Consider the following 25,170-nt stretch of genomic DNA (forward strand, 5'->3'; position numbering starts at 1 on the left):
ATAATTCATAAATGAGCTTGAAGTTTGCACTTTAAGTATAGCTATCGATTCTAAGATTAATTATTTATAAAATACTCATCAATATTAATTTACAATACTTTTTGATATCCATTGAATGACTTATTTGACAATTATACTTATTTGACATAATACTTATTGGTAATTATTCATTATACTTATTAGTATGTTTTTCTTTATACTTATGAGTATTAATTTATAGTAACATTAATATTCATTCACAATACTTGTTGGTATTCATTAAATGACAAGACAATACTTCGTTGTATATCATCTTCATTAGTATTCATTCATAATATTTATTGGTAATCATTCATTATATGTATCAATATTCTTTCGTTATACTTATTATCAAATGTGAGTTTTAAAATGGTAAAAAATCAATTATCAGTGGAATCTAATTATGTAATACTTGTAACAATTTAGGTATCACATTTTTATTTCACGGATCTCATCATCAAAGGCCACACAATATTGACTTCAAATTATATATTTTGACATCATCAAATAATCGAATTTGAGTATTTAAATAGTAAAATCAAGTATTTGTGGATTCGTATTTGGTATTATTTGTATTAATTTAGGTATCACATTTTTACTTCACGAATGTCATCATCAAAGACCACTCAATATTAACTTCAAACTATATAATTTGACATCCTCAAATAGTTGGATATAAGAATCTAGGGAGTAAAATCAAGTATTTGTGAACTCGCATTAGATACTATTTGTACCAATTTAGCTACCATATTTTAACTTCACCAATTTATATACTATTCGTATCAATGCATCTTCCATGGAAAGATCAACACTTGGTGATCTTACGTTGCCTATTCGAATACCCAGTATTTTAACACATATTGTGAGTATCTTATTCAAGATATAAAGTATTTGCAAACTCAAATTAGATATTTCTCAAATAAAACTAAGTATTTTAAAATTTCAATACTTAGTTGAGAATTTGTTTTTGTTTTTGTTTTTGTTTTTTGTTTTTACAAAAAAAATTAAATGAGATGGATATGTCATCCAAATGCATCTTTCAAGAAACAATAAACACTTGGTGAGCTTACGTTCCATATTCGAATATCCAGTATTCTATTACATATTATGAGTATCTCATATACTAAATCAAATTAGGCACTTCTCAAATAAAAATATGTACTTTAGAATTTCCATGCTTAGTTGGGAATTTGTTTTTTCTTTTACAATTTTTTTTAAATGAGATGAATATGTCATCCAAATACTTATTATATGGAAATATCAATATTTGTTGAACTTACGTTTTCCTATTCGAATATTCAATATTTTAATACATAGTGTGAGTATCTCATTTACGAAATCAAGTATTTGCAAACTCAAATTAGGTACTTCTTAAGTAAAAATAAGTACTTTAAAATATTCATGCTTAGTTGAAAATTTGTTTTTTTATAAAAAAAATATTAAATGAGATTAATATGTCATCCAAATGTATATTCCATAAAAATACCAACACTTGGTGAACCTACGTTGTTTATTAGATTATCCAGTATTTTAGTACATATTGTGAGTATCTCATTTACGAAATCAAGTATTTGCCCAAATTAAGTACTTCACGTATTGGCAGACTCGAATAGATACTTTTTGTACTAATTTAGGTATCACATTTTAATTTCAAAAATGACACATCAAAAGTCACTCAATATTACTTGAAACTATATTCTTTTATATACCAAAATAATCAAATTTGAGTATTAAAAAGACAAAATCAAGTATATGTGAAATCAAATTAGGTACTATTTGTATCAATTTAGGTAGCACGTTTTTTATTCACAAATATTATCGTCAAAGAACATTTAATATTATCTTAAAACTATATATTTTTACATACTCAATCGAATTTGACTATTTAAACGGTAAAATCAAGTATTTGTGGACTCGAATTATGTATTATTTGTATTAATTTAAGTATCACATTTTTACTTCACGAATATCATCATCGGTGTCAATTAATATTAACTTCAAATTATATTTTGGCATCCTCAAATTATTGTATATGAGTATTTACGGGGTAAAATCATGTATTTATAGATTCTAATTATATACTCTTGGTACCAATTTAAGTATCACATTTTAACTTCACAAATGACACCATCAAAAGTTACTTAATATTACTTGAAACTTAAGTATTTTCTTGCACATTTGAAGTATTCAAATAGCCAAATCAAATATTTGGAACCCCAAAATAAGTACTTTTTCTAATTCAACAATTAGTGATAAACTATATTTTTTAAAAAATTAGATGACATGAATAAGTAATCTTAATGTATTTTCAATGAAAAGACCAACAATTATTGAATTTATTGTGATAGCTCGAAGATCCAGTATTTTCTTACACATTTGGATTATTAAAATAGTCAAATCAAGCATTTGAAACTCCAAAATAGGTATTTTGTAGGTCAAAATAAATACTTAATTTTATTTCAAGATGAGTGATGACCTATGTTTTTTCTAAAAAAATGAAATGACATGAATAAGTCATCATAATGCATTTTTCATGAAAAGACTAACAATGACAGAATTTATGGTGAATGCTCGAAAATATAGTATTTTCCTATTTATTTGGAGTATTCAAAGAGCGAAATCAAGTATCTGAAACCCCATAAGGTACTTTATATATCAAAATAAGTATTTATTTTTATTCCATGATAATTGAGAAACAAATTTTTTATAAAATTATATTTTAAATGAAGAAGATTCATGTAATTTTTGTGACTAAAATAATATATTTATTTAAATAATAAAGGGTAAAAATGTAACTTTTGCTTTGTGAGAAGTTAAAACTAAAAGCATAGATTTGTCAGGTACTGATTTCTAAAAAATTATGACTAGGTATTGAATGTCATTTAACTAGTTAAATTTTAGTCTAATTTTGTTCGCTAATTCGGCATCTTTTTACCATTTAAGCTGGTTCTCATCTGTACAGTTGATGCGACACTAATACTTGGATCCAAAAAAACTAATATTGTCAATCGAACTAAAAATTAAAATTTCACAAATTAGAGGACATAAATCACAATCAGGCCATGAAAAATATTTAAAATAACACGTGCTTAGTCGATCAATGATATAGTCAGTAGTCGCTATAATTGGATTGCATTCGTCAAATGTAAAAAAAAAAAAATCAAATATAATATAAATTTGATAGCATCCTTTTCAATAAATATGATGATATATAAAGTTTTAAATAGCTATATAATGATTAAGAGTTTTGGTATCTTTCGTAGAGACGGATCAAAAGGATCCCTAATCATATGCACAAAAACTCATGAATTTATCATAGTCGGCATCACTAACATCTTCCATCATTGTTGTACTTGTATCATTGCTTATCGTTTAAAAAATGCACAAGAAAAGCTCGTTATGTTCAACTACTCAAACAACTACCCACGTCGCAATCTCGAATTAAACGAACATATAACCACATCCATTTGTATTATCTTAAACATAACTACATATATGACGAAAAAACAATCAATTTGGATTTATCTGGGAGTACTACCCAATAGAATAAAAGCAACCCTCAAAATTCATAATAATTGTGTGCATAACCATAATTCATGTTTCCATATTGTTAAAACCGCCCCAACCAGATATTGCTTCACAGAGCAAACTGGAGTAAAATATATAAACAAAAGTGTGCCGACAGACACAATTACAATACATTAAGCGATCAAATTTTCATTTCCATGAAACTATGAACAAAGAAAAAAATCCCAAAAAAAATAGGTCGATTTCACAAATCACGTAAGGGGAAGATTAGACCATCTTCTCTTCATTTCAGATTTCCATCTAACTTCCTTGAATTTTCCATCCATCCCATAATCCCTTTCCATGACAAGGTTGATCCCTTCGTCTGAATACCAACCAACGCCAATACACAGAATTCCATCTTCCTTTACATCGACATAGGCGGTAATGCCTCCCGGCAGCCATAGGACAGCAACATCCTGCATGTCCATCATTTCTTCTTCACCAAAGTACACGAGGTTTTCCGGGGAGGTTCTATTTTTTAGGTTTTCCATGCAGAGATACACGTAAGGCATGTCGTTGGTTTCTTGTATTGGTATCTCCTCATTGTATATAGGTGTGGCACTTATTTCAAATACTTTCCACGATCCGGTCAGTTGTGAGGGGTGGACTCTTTTCCTTTGGGAAAATGGCATCAGGTCTAGCTCGGGCCCACTGTTGTGACAAAAATTGAAAATATGAGCTAAATAGATGTCAGACAGGCAGAGGATCGAATTATTCATTACCAAAAGATATTGAGAAATCCTGAATTTCAAAATTATTTATGAAAATAATGCAAGAATCATACACATCTGTTGAGCTGAAGAACCAACTTTTGCATTAAGTTTTAAAACACGCCAACACATTTTCCAGCTATCCTCAAAATAAGACATTTTCCAGTTATGAAAATCCATCCATTTGATTAAAGAGCAAATCAAGCCAGTCAATAGTGACTAGGCACAGGATTGTCACAATATCGTATAATGAGGAAAAATATGAACTAAAAAAATCTAGATGGGCATTAAGCTAACATAGATTATATTTGTGTATTTTGGTAGTAGAGAAATCCGCTGCATAGAAAAGTAGCATCATGAAACTGAAATCTTTCCAGGTTGCTTAACCCGGTGTCCCCAAATTAAGTAACTAGTTTCCAAGAGTTTACAAACCGTTTCCTGCCATTTGCCACATGTTTTCATAAACTACACAAGTTTTAACCATGGCCAACAAAATCAGCCCTGGTGGAATAAATTTTAAGAAAATACAAAAACTTTCAGGATCCATAATGTATACATAAGGTAATTTTGACGAAGCTCCCTAGCAATAAATAAAATCCTGTTCCTTGACTGATTGTTACATATTAGCCAATGGAAGGGGTAAAAGGAAGTTTGCAACATATCGATAAAACTTGAAATGCATTAAAACGGGAAAAATAACGTGACGACCTACCATACCTGGAGTCAGAAATGTTGGCTGGACTAACCCATTTCTCTTCATAAACGGCAACCCTCATAATTTGGATATCTGAACCTGAATCACTGAATTCTATAGTATGCACAACACGCAACCTATTGTGGCAACCTTTAACCAAACACTTGAACGAAAACATGGAAGATTAATCATATCTTTTTTATTCAAGGAAACGAGAGAATAAATGTTTCCATCATAAACAAGTTTACCGAAAATCAGATCATATGTGCAATTCATGCCGTTCACACATTTAGTGGTTAAGAACCAAAACACGCAGAGAAATAAAAAGAGGAAGAGAAGGGGTAATGGTAATAAAAAAACAAATGTTTTGAACTCGAAACATAATACTCCAAATTGACAACAGAAACAAAACAGATAGTGACGACCATCGATACAAGTGGTAAAAGACAGAGCCAAAGCATGGAGACAGATGGGACAAAGGCACTAAATGGTTCTCAAGATTCGCCGGAAGGTCTTATAAATTATAGTTAAAACCTTTGGATCAAAACAACAGTAACAGATTCCTTTGCAGCTTCCATGCAACAAATTCATTTAAAAAAATAGAATTGACTGACTTCAGAAGTAAGGTTAGGAGTGGCCATGGAGAATCGAAGATAGAGAAAAAAAATGTAATGCACACCTTCAGTTATCGACATATTAAAATTTCAACTCGGCAAACACTTCAACATTTTCAAATACTCCATCCTTTTATGATACAAGGTCAAACTATCTAACTATGAGCATCCTACTGCACTAAATCTTGGCATTTGGGTACTTTATCTCATACTTGGGGAAATCAAATGTAGCCAAGATCACTACAACACATTTTATAATGTGATTAAACAAGAAAGGACGACCTACCCACGAGACAAAAGCAACAAAAAGAAACTCAAGGAAATTAACATACTTGTTCAAATTTGAAAGTTGGGGAAAGGTAATAGTTGGACTCATCTAATCCGCCAATCGGAATATCCACTGGACCTCTTGAATAAGATCCATCCTGCAATTCGTTTTGAAAAAAAAGAACAAATCCATGACCAAGCTTACATGACTTTATTCGTCCACAAACATCATAAGCTTTCGTCAATCATTCACTCAAAGTACCTTAAACCAATTATTTTCTTTTAGTTTTGGTCAACAGATTTATTAGTTCTCTCCAAGAAATAACCAAGGCGCATGTTAGCTGCCAATAAATAAAATTTAGGGGATCAACATAAGGCACAGATACACAGTATCTGGTACTACCTCGAAGAATACAAGACCAGGTTCCATTCCCATTACATCTTCTTCCATGACATCACTACTTCCAAGGTCAAAGGAATCAAATTTCGGCAAAAAGCAAACATTCAATTTTCCAACAGATGCATCTTCGTCTTTGTATCCAACACCACTTCCGCTTTGTTGAGCTTCACCAAAAGGATTCAATGTAACCCAATTTATTTTCCTCTGAATATGAGACTTTCGAGTCCCAGAAGTAGATGGAACGACGTCGAGACGAGACATGGTATAGCAGTCAAATAGGTTCTCATTCCTTCTCCCAATATCAATTGGCTCCATCTTGGCAGTGATAGGAGAAAAAACAGCTCCCACACCCTTCCATATTCCACTGACACTACTTGTAAATGTGTTCCATGCAGGAAGAATAACTGGTTCCTGAAACAATGATACTGTACATGGATTAAATTAGGTAAATGTGTGTGGAGGAGGGGTGGGAATGTAGGAAGCCCCTTCGAACTGAACCACAAGTTAAAAGTGCATTTCATTCAGCAGCAATTGACCGACTGACCAAAAGCAGATTGGGGTTCCAGATTCATATGTTTCTCAATCACTTTGTTAAGTTACATGAAAGAGGACAACTGTCTCCAAATTCACATGAGAAAATAACTTCGCCAGTTTTCATAATTTTTGTCACTGTTACGGATATGCTAAAGAAATCAATGATAAAGTTGAACATCCATTTTCAAAGCATGTTCATATAACTGAGAAACATACAGGGTTTCTGATAGAACTGATTTCTTGAATCTCCATCAGCTTAAAGGTAATGCAACAGCAAATGGACCCATTGAACAATGACTAGAGGCTAATCTACAAAACGATAAATAAAGAACTTCTCTTTGATTATGATAGGATTGCAGTTACCAATTTATTCAAAGCTAATAGAATTTTAATATGCACAATAACCTAATACTGTAATTGTTAAATATCATATCTCCCATAGTGACCCAAACTTTACTTTTCAGAATCATTTTGCGATGTCTCATAGGATAAATAAGGGCATAATACAACACAATCCGAACAATTATAATATCCATGGTCCGACTGACAGCATAAGGAAAAGACCATTCGAAGTTGAAAAATCAGACACATCACCCAATTGAGATAACATCACCACATAGCATAAAAAAGAAAATTTTCAGATTGGTAAAATGAAAGAACAGGACTCTTCAAAGCATCACCGGATATTACCTGTGTTTGCAAAATTGTTTCTACTTCCATTAACATAGAAGCAGACACCATAACTCTATCACCTTTCCTATTCACATTCCTCACCCTCTTCCCTTCTTTACTTTTCCTCCTCCTTGACCTCTCCTTACCTTTCTCGACTTTTGCCATCTCATTATCGACACTCCACACATTCTCCTTCCCCTTCGTGTTCACCTTCTCCCTTTTGCAACCAACCTTAAATTCCCCACGAGGTCTCAGCCGAGTCCATAAATCCTCACTCCAAACACTACTCTGGTCATTGTAATTGCAAGAAAGACAGGGATATGCACGGTACCTACGACGCGAGGAAGAGGATTTTGTGCAAGTTCCAAGCAATTGCAGATGATGAATGGTACTGAAGGCGCCAACAAATGGCGACTGCATAGCTCTATTGGAGGGCTTTGGATTGCATACCACATCCGCCATAGTTATCTGCTGCAGGGCGAGCTCGTTGGTTCACTCGAGGTGACTTTAAATAGGTGGATTCGTAAAATTTGAAAAAATTATTATTTTTTCACATGTGTGAGTGTAACCGAGCCGAGTCGAGTCGAGCCAAGCTCTTGAATATTTGAGTTTGACTTATTTATAATTGAGCGGAGCTCGAGCTTTATTTAAAAAATATATTCATGGCTCACGAGCTTATTCAAGCTTTTATCGAACCTAAACGAGCTCAATAAATATGAATTATACATTTAAATATTCATTAAATTCATTAAAAGATAAATTATACATTTAGAAAAAAATATAATATTCTTATTAAAATTTGTCAATTTATTATAATAAATAAATTTAATAAATTTTTTTATATACTTCATAATTAATATGTTAAATCAATAAATTAAATATCAAAATTATTATTTTTCATCTAAGATATTACTTATGAATTTACTAACGCACATGTTCACGAGCTAACGAGCCGAATATTGTAGAGCTTGAACTTGGTTCGTTTATCTTAACGAGCCTCATTAAACGAGCTCAAACGAGCTTTTATCGAATCGAGCTTCGAATAGCTCATAAACAGTTTGATTCATTTATATTTCCCATGTGTGAGAAAGTAAACAAACATGTGTACATATCTCAACTCATCTTTTTAAGGCAGTTTGGATCAGTGAAGACACCAAATCCAAATTTACATATCAATCAAACCCCCTCCCCTCTCAAGCTACGTTTCTGTAAATAATTTTTTTATAATAGTTTTTCTTTTGAAAAACCAAGTACCAAGGAAAATATCAGGCATAATTTTGATGGGATTTCTCCTAATTAATATTTTATTTGAAAATAATTAGGCCCATTATAAATGGATCGCTTTTTATGAGTCCATATTCAAACGGGTTTGTTCGATATTCTTACCCATGTGCCTGCACTAGTCATGATAACGATGATATGTGTAATTTTTTGACACATGTCATAATTTTGATCGAGCACAGAATCTCAATGCTGAGCAGAATCACGTCATGTGTTAAAAAATGATATATGTCATGATCCTTGTCCGTACAAATAGTATAATGGACAAGATCAGACAGAGTACCACGATAATTATAAAAATCGGAGCTCGACTCTTCTGCCTCTGGAAACCTGGCTGCAATCAAAATATGTACGCATTTTTTTCTTGAAACTTTGCTTGATCTTTCACTTTGTTTGTTGATGATATGCTCAGACAACGATTTACGTTCTCAATGATTTTGTGGTGTTTTTTGCTAAAAATATTAATTTTTTATTGTAAATATGTATATATAATTATCATATCTCACGAATAAAGATTATACGATAGACTTTGATAATATTTCCATATTTATTAGATAAGATAATTATTCATATAATAATATCAGTTTCCCATAATTCTCAAAATATATTTTCAGAATTTTAGAAGAAGATTCAGCTTTCCCGAAACTCTTCATGTCTTGGAAAATAAGGCGCGTGTATTCAACGTATGAGATTTATTAATTTTTAATGACTTTTGTAGATTTTAAAAGTCTATAAGTATTCAATTAAGACTTTTACATACTCTATAAAAGTCTCGTGATATTCAAAATATATTTTCACAGAGTTTTAAAAAGTCAAGTGATTTTCAAAATTGACTTTTAAAAAATCTATAAAAGTCTAGAGATATTCAAATTTTCAATAGATTTTTAATAACTTCATGTTATTCATTAAGTACAATTATAAATCGTCAAAAATTGTATTTGGTTCAAAAGATTTGGATGGATTTTCGCTTCACATCACTCTCTTCTTATCTTCTCTCTTTTCGTCTATCTATATCACTCTCTCGAATTTTCGAAGTGTATCTCTATAGAAATTTTCATATTTCATTTTCAAATTTTTAATTTTTTGGTGGTTGTTCATTTAATAATTTTTTATTTTAATATCACATAAAATTTTGAATTCTAGAATTGATTTTGTGAGTTTAAATTATGATTTATACAAATTAATATAACATTCAATAATAATAAAATATGATCCAAAAAATGTCGCTTAATTCTTAATAATTGAATATCCTCGCAACAATCATAATTTTTAAAATTCTTTTTAGCATTTTCCGTCAAAATGTCATTTCTAAAAAAAGAAAATATATATCATGAATATTGAAATATGTGTACTGCAATAAATGATGACTTCAATTATTGCTTGCATTGATTATATCAATTCATTTAGTTTAAATTTGAATTTAATTTATTTTTATATTAATTCAAATATAATTAATGTATTATATGTTTTTTGTTTTTTTATTTAAATTGAAACTAATCTCTATTGAAAATATAAATTACATTAAAATTTTTGCATTGATTATATCAATTAATTTAATTTGTGATATGATTTTGTATTACTATGACATATTTAATTTTATTACAAACTGTCTAAATAAATTTTAAATACAAATGATTGTAATGTTCAACATCACTTTTATATATATATATATATATATATATATATATATATATATATATATAATTATTGATTGTATTGATTATATCAAATCATTTAATTCAATTTTGAATTTAATTATTTTTATATTAATTCAAATGTAATTTATGTATTATATGTTTTTATTTTTTTTATTCAAACTGAAACTAAACTCTATTAAAAAAATAAACTATATTAAAATTTTTGCATTGATTATATCAATCAATTTAATTAAAAACTGTATAAATAAATTTAAAATACAAATGATTGCAATGTTCAGTATCATTCATGAGATAAATCATTCAAAAACACATTTGAATGATTTAATAGTTTATTTAATTTTTCTAAAAATAAAATTGGTTGAGTATTAAAAATTACCACTACAACAAGGTTTTCCAATGGACATTAAATTACCATTTAATAATCATAAATTTTTTTATTCCAAATGCATATTATTTGGAGATTACATTAATTTGAAAGAATTAATGTATTGTATTTTTCTTTCAAAACCATATGTATATTGTATATCTTAAATTGTCTTCTTAAAAATTCAAATAGCGTGCATGCAATTCGAGATTTCCATAATTTCAAAGAGTTAATGTATGATATAATTCTACTAAACGCATTCAATGTATAATTTTTGTCTCTTGGGATGTCTTATTTGAATTTTAAATTATAAATAATGCAATACTGCATATTATATTAGAAACCAGTTTTATTCTATTTATCTTACTAAATTTATATACTCTAAAATTGAATTCTGAAATGACTCATCTTTTCAGCACCATATCTAAGTTGAATCCTTCCAAGATGTAATGTTCGTTTAAATTTAGATTTTTTCGTTGTTATGAACTACCTACTTATGGAAACAACGAGATATTAAGTTTGAAAACTGACTTTCATGATCGAAAAGTAAAAAAAAATATTATTCTTTTATTTGTACAAAATTTTAATTATTACGTATTTACTAATGTGGTAATTTTTTCTATATTACAAAGTTCACGGATACATGATAATATAAAATGTCCCGTAATGGAAATGATTAAACCAATTCTAAAGAAAGTACGCATTTTATTAGGAGTTACCTTATAAAATTTATTGGCATTATTTTGGAATACACAAAGTAAATGTTAATAAAATAACTTTTTTGGTTTATACATAATTTATTATAATAGCATATTTCATTTTTTTAGGAATAATAGGCTGTTGTGTATATTATGAAGAGATTTTGTAGATAAAATCACAACTCATTTGGATAAAGATATTGATGAAACAATTATTGTTATCATTCAAATGTGTCAAACACGTGTCATGTCACAAAATTGTTTGTGAATGTGAATTTAGATGAAATTATTGAATTTAAAAAAAATATTTCTCATTAATTTTTTTAAATTCGATTTAAAAATAATTTTTTATCACATGTTAAAAAATAGTAATATATAACTTCTCAAAAATTAAAGAATTAAATATGTATTAAGGTTGATGGTCGACATCAATAAACTAAACACGATAAACATCATGTCATTCTCTTAGGCTAACACAATATAAAATTTTGATATATGATAGTAATTATTAGCCAAAAAAATTAATCGAAATGCAATGTATTTAAGAAAGTTTTTAAAATAAGCGAAAAAATAGTTTTTATAATTATATTATTTTTAGCACGGGTTAAATTACAGTATCGCCTAAAACTAAAGCCTTTGTCTATCCCTTCCCGGTAGTTGCCCTCAAAATTACATACTTGGGATTCTACAGAAAATCAGCACGGGGAAAACCATTTGCTCACGTTTATCCTCGGGCAAATCATGCTATCCGTGTTTCAGCTTTGAGGTATAACTAAGAACTCTATTATTTAGATCTACTTTGGAGTGTAAGAAGTTATTAGCATTAGGTATTAAATATTGTGATGTTGAAAATGAATCTGGAAATTTACGATATATTTTATCTTGAACTGTTTCGATCCCAAATTAGTTTATTGGTTTTTTTTAATGAAGTTTTAATTATAGAGTCAAATTCAACCATGTTGAAAAATAGTATGAAATTTATATCCTCATATCTAAATTTTTCACAATTTAATTTAAGTGCAGTTATAGGGTTTTATGAAGTTGGAAAAAGAAATAGATTTTTAAAGCCGAATTTTGTGTGTGATAAATTTTGTTAATTAAGCCATAGCTTTCAAAATAAAACCGTTGGATTGATTCAGCAACTTATTTGTTGATTTTGAATCTTAATACTTACTTATTTAAAGATTTTCCGTGTGATCTTTTAATTTATTATTAGCAATTTAAAATAATTTCCATTTTTCAGTTAAAAAAAATGGAATTGTGAGACTAAATATTTCATTTGTATAAATTCAAGGTACTGATTGCGATTTGTTTACTTGATTTTGGACTCTCAATTGTAAGACTTAATATTTCCATTTAATTGATTCAGTAAAAAATGGAATTGTAAGACTAAATATTTCCCTATGGTCAATGGTGCCACAGGATGGAATTTATTTTGCTATGATATTTTCTTTGGAATTCTGGCTTTCTGCATGTACATGCAGTAATTATTTATCGTTACAGTATCTTTTCTTGTTAGCCTTGAGGTCTATTTAATGGTAAGAATGTCTGGAGTGTGCTGAATTATTTTGGTTTTCAGGAAATGATCTAAACGAAGGAGATGAATCAATATATATTGTGGAGGAGATGGTCAAGGATGAGAACGATGTAATTGGTTATTTAGTATTTTAGAGAAGATTTTCATTCATAAATTAACAAATTAGGACGGGCTCATGCAGAAAGACATGGATAAATTTTTGTAAAAACTCGATAATTTAATGTTTTCCGTATGCGTTTTTTGTAAGGCAATCCGAGCCTTACATGTTTTCTACCGTCTTCCCTTCTATTTTATTTTCGATTTGATTTTGGTAGAAGGTGAAGAACAAAATTAGGCTTGAAAAATTAGAATCCAGGGTAGGCTACAGTTTTAAGCAATCTTATTCCAGTATATTTTTCTAGCTGAACAAGCTGATGTCGAAGGGAATGGAATTTTTTGGGGCTGGCAGAGGGTGTGGATCCAGTGTTGTTTAATGTTAAGGATTTCAGTGATTGAGCTTATGTTATTATTCTAATTTATATTTCCAGAATTGGAGAGATTTTTGTTCTATATTGAGTCTTGAAGAATTCTGTTAAATTTCATTGTAAGACTTCCGTTGATAGGACCGTAACTGAATGTTTTCATTGAAGTTTTCAAGTTGTTTAACTAGATTTAAAATCTTAAGTTTATTTATCGAATTTTAGAACTTGGCCTTGTTGGGTCTTCGGGAGCAGGGCAGCACACATCCTCACACACACAATTGTACATAAGTGCTAGGATGGACTTAGGACTTGATCTATTTTACTGTCATAATGTGATTATAAAGTATGTATTTCTTTGGCCATAATGAGAAAATTTGCTATCTTTTTGCTGTATCAAGCAGAATGACCCATTGATTTCGACAGATGGATCGTGGAAAGAGACCTGGTAATTTTTTGGGGACCTGGAACAGTAAGTTGCACTTGGATCTCAAGGGCATTATACGAGAAAATGCTCTTCCATTTCTTCCAGCCAAATCACTTGTAAGGTTCCAGTGTGTTTGTAGGGACTGGAAACTTCAGATATCGACTCCGTTCTTTGCCCACAACCAGTCGCTTTCATGTCATGATGTTTCAGGTTGCATTCATCAGATACCTGGAGGACCACCTACATTTGTTTCTGCAGACCCAATAACCTGTGGTGTTCCAGATCCGTTGCTAAGATTTTTGCCCGAACCAGTTGACATCAGGTCCTCATCCAACGGACTGCTCTGTTGCCAGGGTCAAGCTGGGGATAAACCCTACTACATTTGCAATCCTGTCACACAGCAGTGGAAGAAGCTCCCAAAGCCAATCGCTGATCATGGGTATCAGCCAGCTATTGTGCTCATATTCGAACCATCCCTTCTTAACTTTGAGGCTGATTACAAGCTTGTTTGTGCCTTTCCTTCTGCTGACTTTGGTGATGCCATTGAGTTTGAGGTATATTCTTCCAAAGAAGGTTCATGGAAAGTCTCTGGGGAAATTTGTTTTGCTGCTGTGCATATCGACCCAAGATCTGGTGTATATGCTGATGGTGTTGTTTACTGGAAAGGTAAAAGTCTCCTTTGTTTTGATGTGACAAAAGATAGATCGCAGGTTCGCAATAGTTTCATGCACGGGATTCTGGGAACAATTGATGGAAAGCTCTGTGTGGTCAGTATCAATTCCCAGACGTTGACGATGAATGTATTGAACAACGCTTACTCTAATACCATGGAAATGTCCAGCCGAACCCGGATGTGGAAAGCGACAGAAAAAGTTATTCTTGATAAGGGACTGCTCAATGGGAGTTCCAACCAGAGTATACTTTTTGCTCGAAGCAATTTACTGCTGATTAGAAGTGGAGGAGAACTGTTTTCTTACGACTGGCGGATAAAAGAATTAAAAGCCATGGGTGAGGCATCTTATCATCGTACAGAAATGATATGTTTGCCTTACGTGAATAGCTTTGCGTCCCTTTAATCGAATTGCCGCCGGCTTGTTTCGTCCTGGAAATGGAAGCAGAGGAGTGCTCTTGTTTGAGGGATTTCAGGTACATACCGTTCTGGGGGTTTTCAATCTAGTTATGTAGACTTTCTTGATTTTTAACTATTTTGTTATAGCGAGCTTTCTCAACCACACGTTGTTTATGATGATTTATAGCCGAGCTTTCTGAGCTAAACGGTGTTTATGATAATTTAACATTCGTAGTGTTTAAATTCTATTTTGACGTCAAGTGGGGGTGTGAAGGATTTTGATGTCTTGTTTTTCAGTTTTATTTAGTGGTGGGATGGGATTTTGGTTGAGGTATGCATAATAATAATGCCATGTAAATAAGACTGCACTTGATAAAATGATTTGATTTAAAGTGATGTGCAATGAAAGAATAAATTTGAAATGATAATTAATTATTAGATTTGGGTCTCTCTCTTGGACGGGACTGCTATGTAATCAAGCAAGCAATCTTTGAATTCAAAGCCACCTAAATTTGAATTCAAAGAACACCATTTTTGAATTATAAACACATGTGTTGATTAGTCAAAAATTATGAGGTAAGCCATGATGTTTTAATTTTGTTTTCTTCCCTAAACTTCACCTAAAATTCCCATCCATTCTTCACTTCAAAAACACACCAAAACACAAAATCCTCTCATCTACAATCATAAGTGTAGAAGTGAGACAAAAAATTTAGTGTGAGATTTCTTAAGGAGTGTTTATCCTTGGAAGAAATATGATTAGTGGAGAGAAAGTGAGTGTTAAAATCAGAGTGTTCTGAGTGAAATACTTTGTATTCTCAATTCTCTTGTCTTTTTTGTCATTAATAAAGAAGTGATCTCCTTGAGAGTTTTAGAGTGGATGTAGCCCAATCTTGGGGTGAACCACTATAAATATTGGTGTTCATCTTATTCATTGTTGATATCACTTATGATGTTCCGCTGCGATGTTACCTCGTTTATTTCCCTGATATCCCAACAACTGGTATCAGAGCTAGATTCTCAAATACTATAGGAAGTCCTCGTATGCTCTGTGGTTGCAGCTTAGTCTGAACTTCCACATCAGAAAAGGTTTTCTAGACAGTATTAGGGAAGTGGTTCTTTTGTGTTCAAGCTTTGACGATTAATTCGTTGGTAGCAGTCACAAAAGATGGATGTACGCACAAGCAAGATGATTAGCCTTAATGGCTCTAATTATCAACTTTGGAAAAGTAAGATGAAAGATATTCTATTTGTCACCAAGATGCACCTACCGGTGTTCAGCGAGTCTAAACCAGATGATAAATCAGATGCCAAATGGAACTTCGAGCACGAGCAAGTCTGTGGGTACATCCGACAATTTGTCGATGACAACGTGTATAATCACATCTCTAACGAGATACATGCTCGTACGCTTTAAACAAAGTTGGAGACACTATATGCCTCCAAAAGTGGCAACAACAAATTGTTCTATTTGAGCAAGCTTGTCTAGGTTCGATACAAAGAAGGAACTTTGGTTGCAGATCATCTGAACGAGATTCAAGGATTCGTGGAGCAGTTATCAAGTATGAGCATAAAACTTGATGACGAGGTGATAGCTCTGATTGTGCTAGCTTCATTGCCAGAGTCTTGGAAGACTCTGAAAGTATCACCCACGAACACAGCACCAGGAGGAGTCGTGAGTATGAACTTCATCAAGAGTGGCATCTTGAATGAAGAGATGAGGCGGAGATCTCAAGGTTCCTCTACCTCACAGTCAGATGTTTTGGCTGCTGAGTCAAGGGGTAGAAGCAAGATCAATGTTGTTCACGAGCTAGAGCAGGAGTCCGTAAATTTGGCAACTCAAGTGATTAGTTGGGTGATCGATAGTGAAGCAACAGTCCACGTCACATCTCGAAGAGAATGCTTTACATCCTACACACAAGGGGACTTTGGTGTGGTGAGGATGAGGAATAACGACTTATCCAGAGTCATGGGAAAAGGAGATGTGAGCTTGACTACCATGGATGACTCTACCCTGATCCTGAAAGACGTCAGGCATGTAACAGATATGCGCCTGAGTCTGATATCGGTCGAAAGACTCGATGAAAAAGGTTTCTGTACAACCTTCCGAAATGGGGTATGTAAGATTTCAAGAGGATCACTTGTGGTGGCAAAGGGATTAAAGATGTCAAAGCTATATGTAGTTCAGGAAAATCATTCTGAAGGAGTGAACTACGCAGGGGAAGAAAACTCAATAGAGTTGTGGCACCGACGTCTTGGTCACATAAGTGAAAAGAATCTTACACGCTTTGTGAGCAAGCAAGTTCTGCCCGGTATAAAGCAGGTTCATATGAAACAATGCACAAACTGCTTAGCCGGAAAACAAAACAGAATATCATTCAAAAGTTCACCTCCTAGCAGAGCCGATAAAATTCTAGATCTGGTGCACTCAGATCTGTGGTCCGATGCCATTGTCGCTCGGAGGAGCGAGGTACTGGGTAACTTTTATCGATGATCATTCTCGGAAAATTTGGGTGTGGACACTCAAAACCAAGGACCAAGTTGCGGAAATGTTCAACAATTTTCTAAACTTGGTTGAACGGCAAACATGCATTAAACTCAAATGTATTCGAACAGATAATAGAGGAGAATACATTGGAATCTTTGATGAGATATGCAAAAGAAACGGAATCAGACATCAAATAACACCACCAAAGACACCACAACTCAATGGATAAGCTGAGAGGATGAATAGAACTTTGGCAGAAAGGGTCAGAAGCATGCTCTCACATGCAAAGTTGACTAAGGAATTTTGGGGTGAGGCCGTGGTTGCTGCTGCATATATATTGAATTGCTCACCTTGTGTTCCTCTCAATTATGATGTCCCGGAGCAGGTGTGGCAAGGCAAAGAAGTTTCCTATAATCATTTGCGGGTATTTGGCTGTGTTGCTTATGTTCATATACCAAAGGATGAAAGACAGAAGTTGGATGTCAAAACAAGAAAGTGCATATTTATAGGCTATGACGAGGATCAACTTGGTTACAAGTTTTATAATATAGATCTCAAAAAGCCTATAAGAAGTCGTGATGCCATATTTCAGGAGAATGAATTCTTGGAGACTGCAGAAAAAGAGAATTCTGGATCTGAACAAGATCTGGAATGGTGGCCTTCAACGGTAAATCCACAACCGGTAAGAATTGCAGAACGATCATGAGGATGATGATGAGATCCATGTTCACAGTGAACCACCAGCAGAAAGTTCTCGTGGTACAATAACCACACGTTCTGGAAGAGAAGTGCGACCTTCAACCAGATATTCCTCAAATGAATATATCATGCTAACTGACGGGGGAGAACCAGAGACCTTCGAGGAAGCTATTACCGGTGAACACAAGGATAAGTAGATGGAGGCTATGCAAGAAGAAATGCAATCATTGCATGATAATGAGACATTTGAGCTGGTGAAGTTGCCGAAAGGTAAGAAAGCTTTGAAGAATAAGTGAGTGTTCAGATTGAAGCACGAAGAACACAGTATTCAACCAAGATTCAAAGCTAGGATTGTCGTCAAAGGTTTCGGACAGAAACATGGGGTCGACTTTGACGAAATATTTTCACCTGTGGTGAAGATGACATCCATACGGATTGTGCTAGGGTTAGCAGCAGAGCTTGATCTGGAGGTGGAACAAATGGATGTCAAGACCGCATTCCTTCACGGGGATTTGGAGGAAGAAATCTACATGGAGCAACCAGAGAGGTTTGCAGAGAAGGGGAAAGAGAACCTCATATGCAGATTAAACAAGAGTTTGTACGGTCTCAAGCAGGCACCAAGACAGTGGTACAAGAAGTTTGAATCGGTGGTAACTCAACAGGGATTCAAGAAAACCACTGCAGACCATTGTGTGTTTGTCAAAGATACCTCTGATGATGATTTGATGATGCTTCTGCTCTATGTAGATGACATATTGATTGTTGGCAAAGATGCTTCTGAAATCAAATGCCTAAAGAAGCAACTAAGCAAGACTTTTTCTATGAAAGACTTGGGGCCAGCAAAAAAAATTATTGGCATGGAAATCCATCGAGACAGGTATGCCAAGAAGACCTGGTTGTCGCAGGAAAAGTATATTGAGAAGGTACTTCAGGGATTCAACATGGACCAGGCCAAAGCGGTTGGATGTCCTATTGCCAACCACTTCAAGTTGAACTCAAAACAGAGTCCTATTACATAGGATGAGGAAGAAGAAATGAAAGGTGTTCCATATGCTTCAGCTGTTGGAAGTCTGATGTATGCCATGGTATGTACTCGGCCGGATTTAGCTCATTCAGTCAAAGTTGCAAAAGTGTGTAGCATTATCAACAACTGAAGCAGAGTTCATTGCAGCAACTGAGGCATGCAAGGAAATGTTATGGATGAAAAGGTTTTTGGAGGAATTCAGTTTTGTGCAAGATCAATACAAGTTGTTCTGTGACAGTCAAAGTGCAATTCATCTTGGAAAGAATCCTTCAATGTATTCAAGATCAAAGAATATTGATGTTCGCTATCATTGGATACGGGATGTATTGGATAAGAAATTGTTAAAGCTTGAAAAGATTCACACTGATGAAAATGGATCTGATATGATGACCAAGACATTGCCGAAATGGAAGTTGGAATACTGTAGAGCTGTTGCAGGTTTGATCGAATTCACAAAATGGGCTTGATGGGGAGAATTGCTATGTAATCAAGCAAGCAATCTTTGAATTCAAAGCCATCTAAATTTGAATTCAAAGAACACCATTTTTGAATTATAAGCACATGTGTTGATTAGTCAAAAATTATGAGGTAAGCCATGATGTTTTAATTTTGTTTTCTTCCCTAAACTTCACCTATAAATACCCATCCATTCTTCATTTCAAAAACACACCAAAACACAAAATCCTCTCATCTACAATCATAAGTGTAGAAGTGAGACAAAGGATTTAGTGTGAGATTTCTTAAGGAGTGTTTATCCTTGGAAGGAATAGGATTAGTGGATAGAAAGTGAGTATTAAAATCAGAGTGTTCTGAGTGAAATACTTTGTATTCTCAATTCTCTTGTCTTCTTTGTCATTAATAAAGAAGTGATCTCCTTGAGAGCTTTAGAGTGGACGTAGCCCAATCTTGGGGTGAACCACTATAAATATTGGTGTTCATCTTATTCATTGTTGATATCACTTATGATGTTCCGCTACGATGTTACCTCGTTTATTTCCCTGATATCCCAACATGGACATCATGTAAATGTATCTTTACATACTAATCAATTTTTAAACATTGGAGTTGATCTTTAAAGATAAACCGCTTCCGTCGAATTTATCTCGAATCGCGATATTTTAGCTCAACTTTATCTCATGTTTATGGATCATTTCAAATTTATTGTAATTATCTTTATAATTAAAAAAATTAACATAAGAAATCCACCTAATATAAATTTATTGAAATAATTCAAAGATATTGGAATCATGTACATGAAATCCATTTCTTCAAAGGACAAAAACTAGTGTGAGATGGTTTAACAGGTCGTATTTTGTTATACGGATCTTTTATTTGGGTTATCCATGAAAAAATATTATTTTTATGTTAAGAGTGTTACTTTTTATTGTGAATATCAGTAGAGTTGATCAGTCTCACAGATAAAGATTCGTGAGACTGTTTCACAAGAGACCTAAGCACACCTTAATGAAAAATTATTTTTTTATATTTTATCTATATTATAAAAATATGAGGGGCGTACAGCTAATATATTTTGGTTCATTGGTTAAATTTTCAAAATGTAAAAAATATTCTGATCAAATTACTATTTTATTATTTTAATTTAATGAAAATTATCATAAAAATCTATTCTAGTAATTTTGTCATATAACTTCCACATCTCATTGATCTACTTATCAAAATTCTAAAAATTAATAATTTTGTTAAAAAAAATTTACCTATCATTTTTATTTTTAATTGATTATATTACTCATAAAATATCATAAATTTAAAAATAGCGAATTTTTTCTATTTAAATAATTATTCTAATAAAATAAATTATTAATATTATAAGAAAACATAAATCTAAAAACAACAAAAATATTAAATAATTATTCTAATAAATTATTAGAAATCTTATAAAAATAGTTTTATAAAGTTTTTAATCCTTATATTTTTATGCTAAAATTATTCGGTAATATATAGTGTACAAATAGATATTACATCTATCTATACTATAAATTAAGCAAGAGTCTTGTTGAATTTTTTTTCTTAATTCCAAAATTACACCCACACACATTTAACTCTATAATTTCGTATTTGAATCTGACTATTTCAAAATAAATATGTTTTATTTATTAAATTATTTTTTATGTATATTTTTATATAGTATAATAGAAGATGCTTTATATATATTAGTATATTACTATCCTAGAAGCAAGAGAGTCACATAAATACTGTTTTGGTGTTATTTAAGTAATTTTCCATTCTCTCCTCTCACACCAAAAACATTTTCTCTAATAATATATTTTGCATTGTGTGTGCATACGTAGTCACTGGTATATATAATGCAAGAAATGTTAGTATTCGCTATTAGATTTCTAATTATTATTATTTTTGAATTATAATAATTCTATTATTTTAGAAGAAACTAATAAATCCATCATAATGATAAGATTTAAAAAGAGACAATTAAAGGAACCCTTTTTTGTCGGAAGACAGAAAGGGTGTGGCCTTTGAAAATTGCAAAATACACAACGCCAAGGGCTCTCTTTCTTGCCTTTTGAGGGTCCTTCAATCTTCTTCATTCAGGTACCATTTTTTCTCTGAACTGTATAAACAACATGGGAATCCATCTTCATTTGTTTAGGAATTATCCCATGCAAGAAACATTTTTAAGGATTCAATGCATGAAATGGGACAAAACCCACCATTTTTTTGCACGTATGTGTATGTTAAAATTTTGAAAAAAAAATTGTTCTTTGGTTTCCTGTAAATGCAAAAATCTTGCCTTTGACTCAGTAGAAATCTTGTTTCCGGTTTGTACATATATGAATGGGAACCAAAAAGAATTAAGGATCAAGTTCACGAATATTGAGCCAATATATGACCATTAATGCATGTTTGCTAATCCATCATTTTTATCTGCATGGAATGACCATTAATGCAAGTTTGCAATATTGGTAAATGGTAATGAATGAAATCAGGTGCATTGGATTGTCGAGAAGAGGAGTTTTCGCCGGAGAATTCAATTTCCGGTGTAAGTTTTGGCTCATATCTTCGCCTGAAATTCATTGTTAAAATGGATTCATCGCCTCAGCAATCTCCCCAGACTTCTCCATCGCTAAGAGACAATGTTATTACTACGGATTCTTTCCCAATAAATCCGGGACATCCAGACAAGACATCGTCGTCATCACATCCTCCATCTACATCTGCGCCACCAGAATTATCGCCACCAGCACCTCCAACATCTCCTCCTCCCCCACCTTCTTCTCCTCCACCTAAAGCCTCACCATCTCCACCAGAAGCCTCAACACCGCCTCCAGAAGAATCTCTCCCACCTCCGCTCCCTCCATCACCACCACCTCCTCAAGCCCCTCCGCCTGATGACTCAGCCTCACCTCCTCCACCGACTTCCTCGGCGCCACTGCCATCCACCATTCCCTCCTCATCTCCACCTCCAATATTGAACCCCCCTCCAGCCCCTGGAGCTCCTCCCGCACCTGGAGCTCCTCCCGCACCTGTAATCCTTCCACCACCACCAAGAGCCACCGCTTCACCAACACCTCCATCACCATCTTTGTCACCTCCTCATCTTCCACGCTCGGCCGCCACCAATAGGTCCTCAAGTCACCCAGCTGGTTCCTCAACAGACCTTGTCCCTCCACCGCCTGATGCAACTGTAAATTCAGCTATCATCGCCGGAATCATCGTTGGAGGAGTAGTGCTTCTTGCCCTTATTATTGCCTGCCTGATATTGTCCAGGAGGAAGAAAAAACCATCTTATTACATTGATCCAGGATTCCCCCCCACAGGTGCTCAAGTTTTCTACAATTTAATAAATTTAAGATATTAGATCCAACTTGAACCTAATAATCTTTACGGGTCATTGATTTTCATTTCAGGAGGTGATCTATACTACAACCCTTCAACACATTGGCATAGTCCAGTTCCAATGGACCACATAGTGAATCTTGAGCCGCCTCCGGGAGTCGTGGGCACACCTGTTGTCGTAGTTGGCGGGGGCTGGGGTGCACCAATTACTTCAACTCCTCCGGCGGCCAACACTAGCAGCGATTTCAGCTCGGGTTACTCGGGCCATCATCTTACACCTATGCAACAACCTCAATCTCCAAACATGGGAGGCATTGGTTCCAAGAGCCAATTCACCTATGAAGAGCTAAACTCTGCAACTAATGGATTCTCTCAATCCAATCTGTTGGGCCAAGGTGGTTTCGGGCTCGTACACAAGGGTGTTTTACCTGATGGAAAGGAGGTGGCGGTGAAAAGCCTCAAGTCCGGCAGTGGGCAAGGGGAGCGTGAATTTCAAGTCGAGGTCGAGATTATTAGTCGTGTCCATCATCGCCATCTTGTGTCCCTCGTTGGATACTGCATTGCTGATGGACAAAGAATGCTTGTTTATGAATTTGTTCCGAATAAGACACTGCAGTTTCATCTCCATGGTAAGCTTAGTTACTTGAGATCTTCCTATTTGAATTCGATGTGTTGATTCTTACCCCTCAAAAGGGTAAATTTTGTGTGCAGGAAAAGGCCAACCAGTAATGGATTGGACAACCAGGCTTCGAATCGCGGTTGGATCAGCTAAGGGACTTGCTTATCTCCATGAAGATTGTATGAAAATTCTTACCTTCTTATAATCATCTGTTCGTGTGTTAAAATGGCAGAATTTTAAAAGTTTTCCTTGTGATTTTAGGCCATCCTCGAATCATCCACCGGGATATAAAAGCAGCAAACATTCTTCTCGACTTTAACTTCGAAGCCATGGTAAGTATTAGAAAAGCAAAGTAACCTAAGAAGATCATCGATGGCGATGTTTTCTAGTAACATGTCCAATCCTTATCATCTAGGTGGCTGATTTCGGATTAGCTAAGCTTACTTCTGACAATTTCACTCACGTATCTACGCGCGTAATGGGAACTTTCGGGTACTTGGCTCCAGAGTATGCCTCTAGCGGCAAGCTAACAGAAAAATCTGATGTTTTTTCATTTGGAGTCATGCTCTTGGAACTGATAACCGGGCGCCGGCCTGTGAATAAGAACATGGAAGACAGCTTAGTAGATTGGGTTTGTTACAAACTCTTCTCTTTGATATATTTGCTATCTGTATGGCACAACATTAGAACGATTGGAATATGATGTTTGGATAACGAATAATTATAAAGTTTACAAGTTTTCAATCTTATATATTTCGTTTACTCTGACTTCATTTGGTTACAAAACAGGCTAGGCCCCTTCTGTCCAAATCATTGGAAGATGGCAATTATGATCCACTAGTCGACCCTCGTCTGGAAGATAAGTACATCCCACACGAAATAGCTCTTATGGTTTCCTGTGCTGCAGCATGTATACGCCATTCTGCCAGAAGACGCCCAAAGATGAGCCAGGTATGAAGATAATGCCACCTAGCAAAAATTCTTGATAAATCAAACTTTTCAATTTCCTTGATTAATGTGTGTGAAACCTTGTGTGTCTCAGATTGTTCGAGCACTGGATGGAGATGCTTCACTGGAGGACCTAAACGAGGGCGTAAATCCAGGCCAGAGCATGAGTTACATGAGCTCCAACCGGAAAGCAGAGACATACGATACACGTGCCTATAATGCTGACATGATGAAATTCAAGAAGATGGTGATGTCTAGCCATGAATTCAATAGCAGTGAGTATGGAGCAACGAGCGAGTACGGATTGAACCCATCTTCGTCGAGCAGTGATTCGAGAGAGACCGTTAAACCGAGCTCCGATGAGCAAAGGCGGTAGAAATGTCATTGAAGAAGATATATGGCATAGAACTGAGTGAGCATTGCCTCAAAAATCACATGTAATGTAAAAAAATTCATTTTCTGGTTTATTCTTGGCCAAGTTCTATGTCAAAGATGATCGATGATCTTCACAATGTGCATGCATAGCTAGAGAATTAATCATATTTATGAACTTCTAATTGACTTATTTTTCACAACCTTAACCATTGGTTGTAACAGGTGAATTCATT

The 25,170-nt window shown here is 33.7% G+C and overlaps 3 protein-coding genes across 7 annotated transcripts; 2 read left to right on the forward strand and 1 right to left on the reverse strand.

The window, feature by feature from the left end:
* Positions 1 to 3,583: 3,583 nt before the first annotated feature.
* LOC142516174 (uncharacterized) lies at positions 3,584 to 7,986 on the reverse strand. Of its 2 annotated transcripts, XM_075619845.1 has the most exons (5): positions 7,498 to 7,985; positions 6,277 to 6,684; positions 5,939 to 6,031; positions 5,016 to 5,155; positions 3,584 to 4,239 (listed from the first exon to the last, which is right to left on the reverse strand). In XM_075619845.1, exons 1-5 carry the CDS (start codon positions 7,939 to 7,941, stop codon positions 3,798 to 3,800), a joined length of 1,527 nt encoding a protein of 508 aa, XP_075475960.1. In that variant the 5' UTR covers positions 7,942 to 7,985; the 3' UTR covers positions 3,584 to 3,797. The 2 variants fall into 2 exon arrangements, with proteins under 2 accessions (XP_075475960.1, XP_075475966.1); XM_075619851.1 differs by lacking the exon at positions 5,939 to 6,031 and having other exon boundaries at positions 7,498 to 7,986.
* Positions 7,987 to 12,097: 4,111 nt separating this feature from the next.
* On the forward strand, positions 12,098 to 15,231 carry LOC142516440 (F-box protein At5g07610-like). Of its 4 annotated transcripts, none has more exons than XM_075619884.1 (3): positions 12,104 to 12,246; positions 13,060 to 13,127; positions 13,880 to 15,231. In XM_075619884.1, exon 3 carries the CDS (start codon positions 13,902 to 13,904, stop codon positions 14,976 to 14,978), a length of 1,077 nt encoding a protein of 358 aa, XP_075475999.1. In that variant the 5' UTR covers positions 12,104 to 12,246; positions 13,060 to 13,127; positions 13,880 to 13,901; the 3' UTR covers positions 14,979 to 15,231. The 4 variants fall into 4 exon arrangements, with proteins under 4 accessions (XP_075475984.1, XP_075475993.1, XP_075475999.1 ...); XM_075619862.1 differs by having other exon boundaries at positions 13,902 to 15,231; XM_075619869.1 differs by lacking the exon at positions 13,060 to 13,127 and having other exon boundaries at positions 12,098 to 12,246.
* A 6,454-nt stretch (positions 15,232 to 21,685) lies between these two features.
* LOC142516916 (proline-rich receptor-like protein kinase PERK15) lies at positions 21,686 to 25,109 on the forward strand. Its single transcript, XM_075619894.1, has 8 exons — positions 21,686 to 21,750; positions 22,146 to 22,976; positions 23,067 to 23,624; positions 23,707 to 23,793; positions 23,876 to 23,946; positions 24,030 to 24,245; positions 24,404 to 24,565; positions 24,657 to 25,109. The coding sequence occupies exons 2-8, from the start codon at positions 22,241 to 22,243 to the stop codon at positions 24,936 to 24,938; spliced, it is 2,112 nt and encodes a 703-aa protein (XP_075476009.1). The 5' UTR covers positions 21,686 to 21,750; positions 22,146 to 22,240; the 3' UTR covers positions 24,939 to 25,109.
* Positions 25,110 to 25,170: the final 61 nt, after the last annotated feature.

This window comes from Primulina tabacum, chromosome 1 (assembly GCF_025594145.1).
Source record: "Primulina tabacum isolate GXHZ01 chromosome 1, ASM2559414v2, whole genome shotgun sequence".
NCBI classification, from domain to species: Eukaryota; Viridiplantae; Streptophyta; class Magnoliopsida; order Lamiales; family Gesneriaceae; genus Primulina; species Primulina tabacum.

Excerpts from the sequence above, each read along its gene's own strand:
- LOC142516174 (XM_075619845.1), bottom strand. The coding sequence starts at position 7,941 with ATGGCGGATGTGGTATGCAATCCAAAGCCCTCCAATAGAGCTATGCAG. Across the intron at positions 6,685-7,497 it reads AAACAATTTTGCAAACACAG|GAACCAGTTATTCTTCCTGC; the intron begins GTAATATCCGGT and ends TCATTGTTTCAG. Across the intron at positions 4,240-5,015 it reads GCCAACATTTCTGACTCCAG|TGGGCCCGAGCTAGACCTGA; the intron begins GTATGGTAGGTC and ends TTGTCACAACAG.
- LOC142516440 (XM_075619862.1), top strand. The coding sequence starts at position 13,107 with ATGGTCAAGGATGAGAACGAT. Across the intron at positions 13,128-13,901 it reads TGGTCAAGGATGAGAACGAT|ATGGATCGTGGAAAGAGACC; the intron begins GTAATTGGTTAT and ends TGATTTCGACAG.
- LOC142516916 (XM_075619894.1), top strand. The coding sequence starts at position 22,241 with ATGGATTCATCGCCTCAGCAATCTCCCCAGACTTCTCCATCGCTAAGA. Across the intron at positions 23,625-23,706 it reads ACTGCAGTTTCATCTCCATG|GAAAAGGCCAACCAGTAATG; the intron begins GTAAGCTTAGTT and ends TTTTGTGTGCAG. Across the intron at positions 23,794-23,875 it reads TGCTTATCTCCATGAAGATT|GCCATCCTCGAATCATCCAC; the intron begins GTATGAAAATTC and ends TTGTGATTTTAG.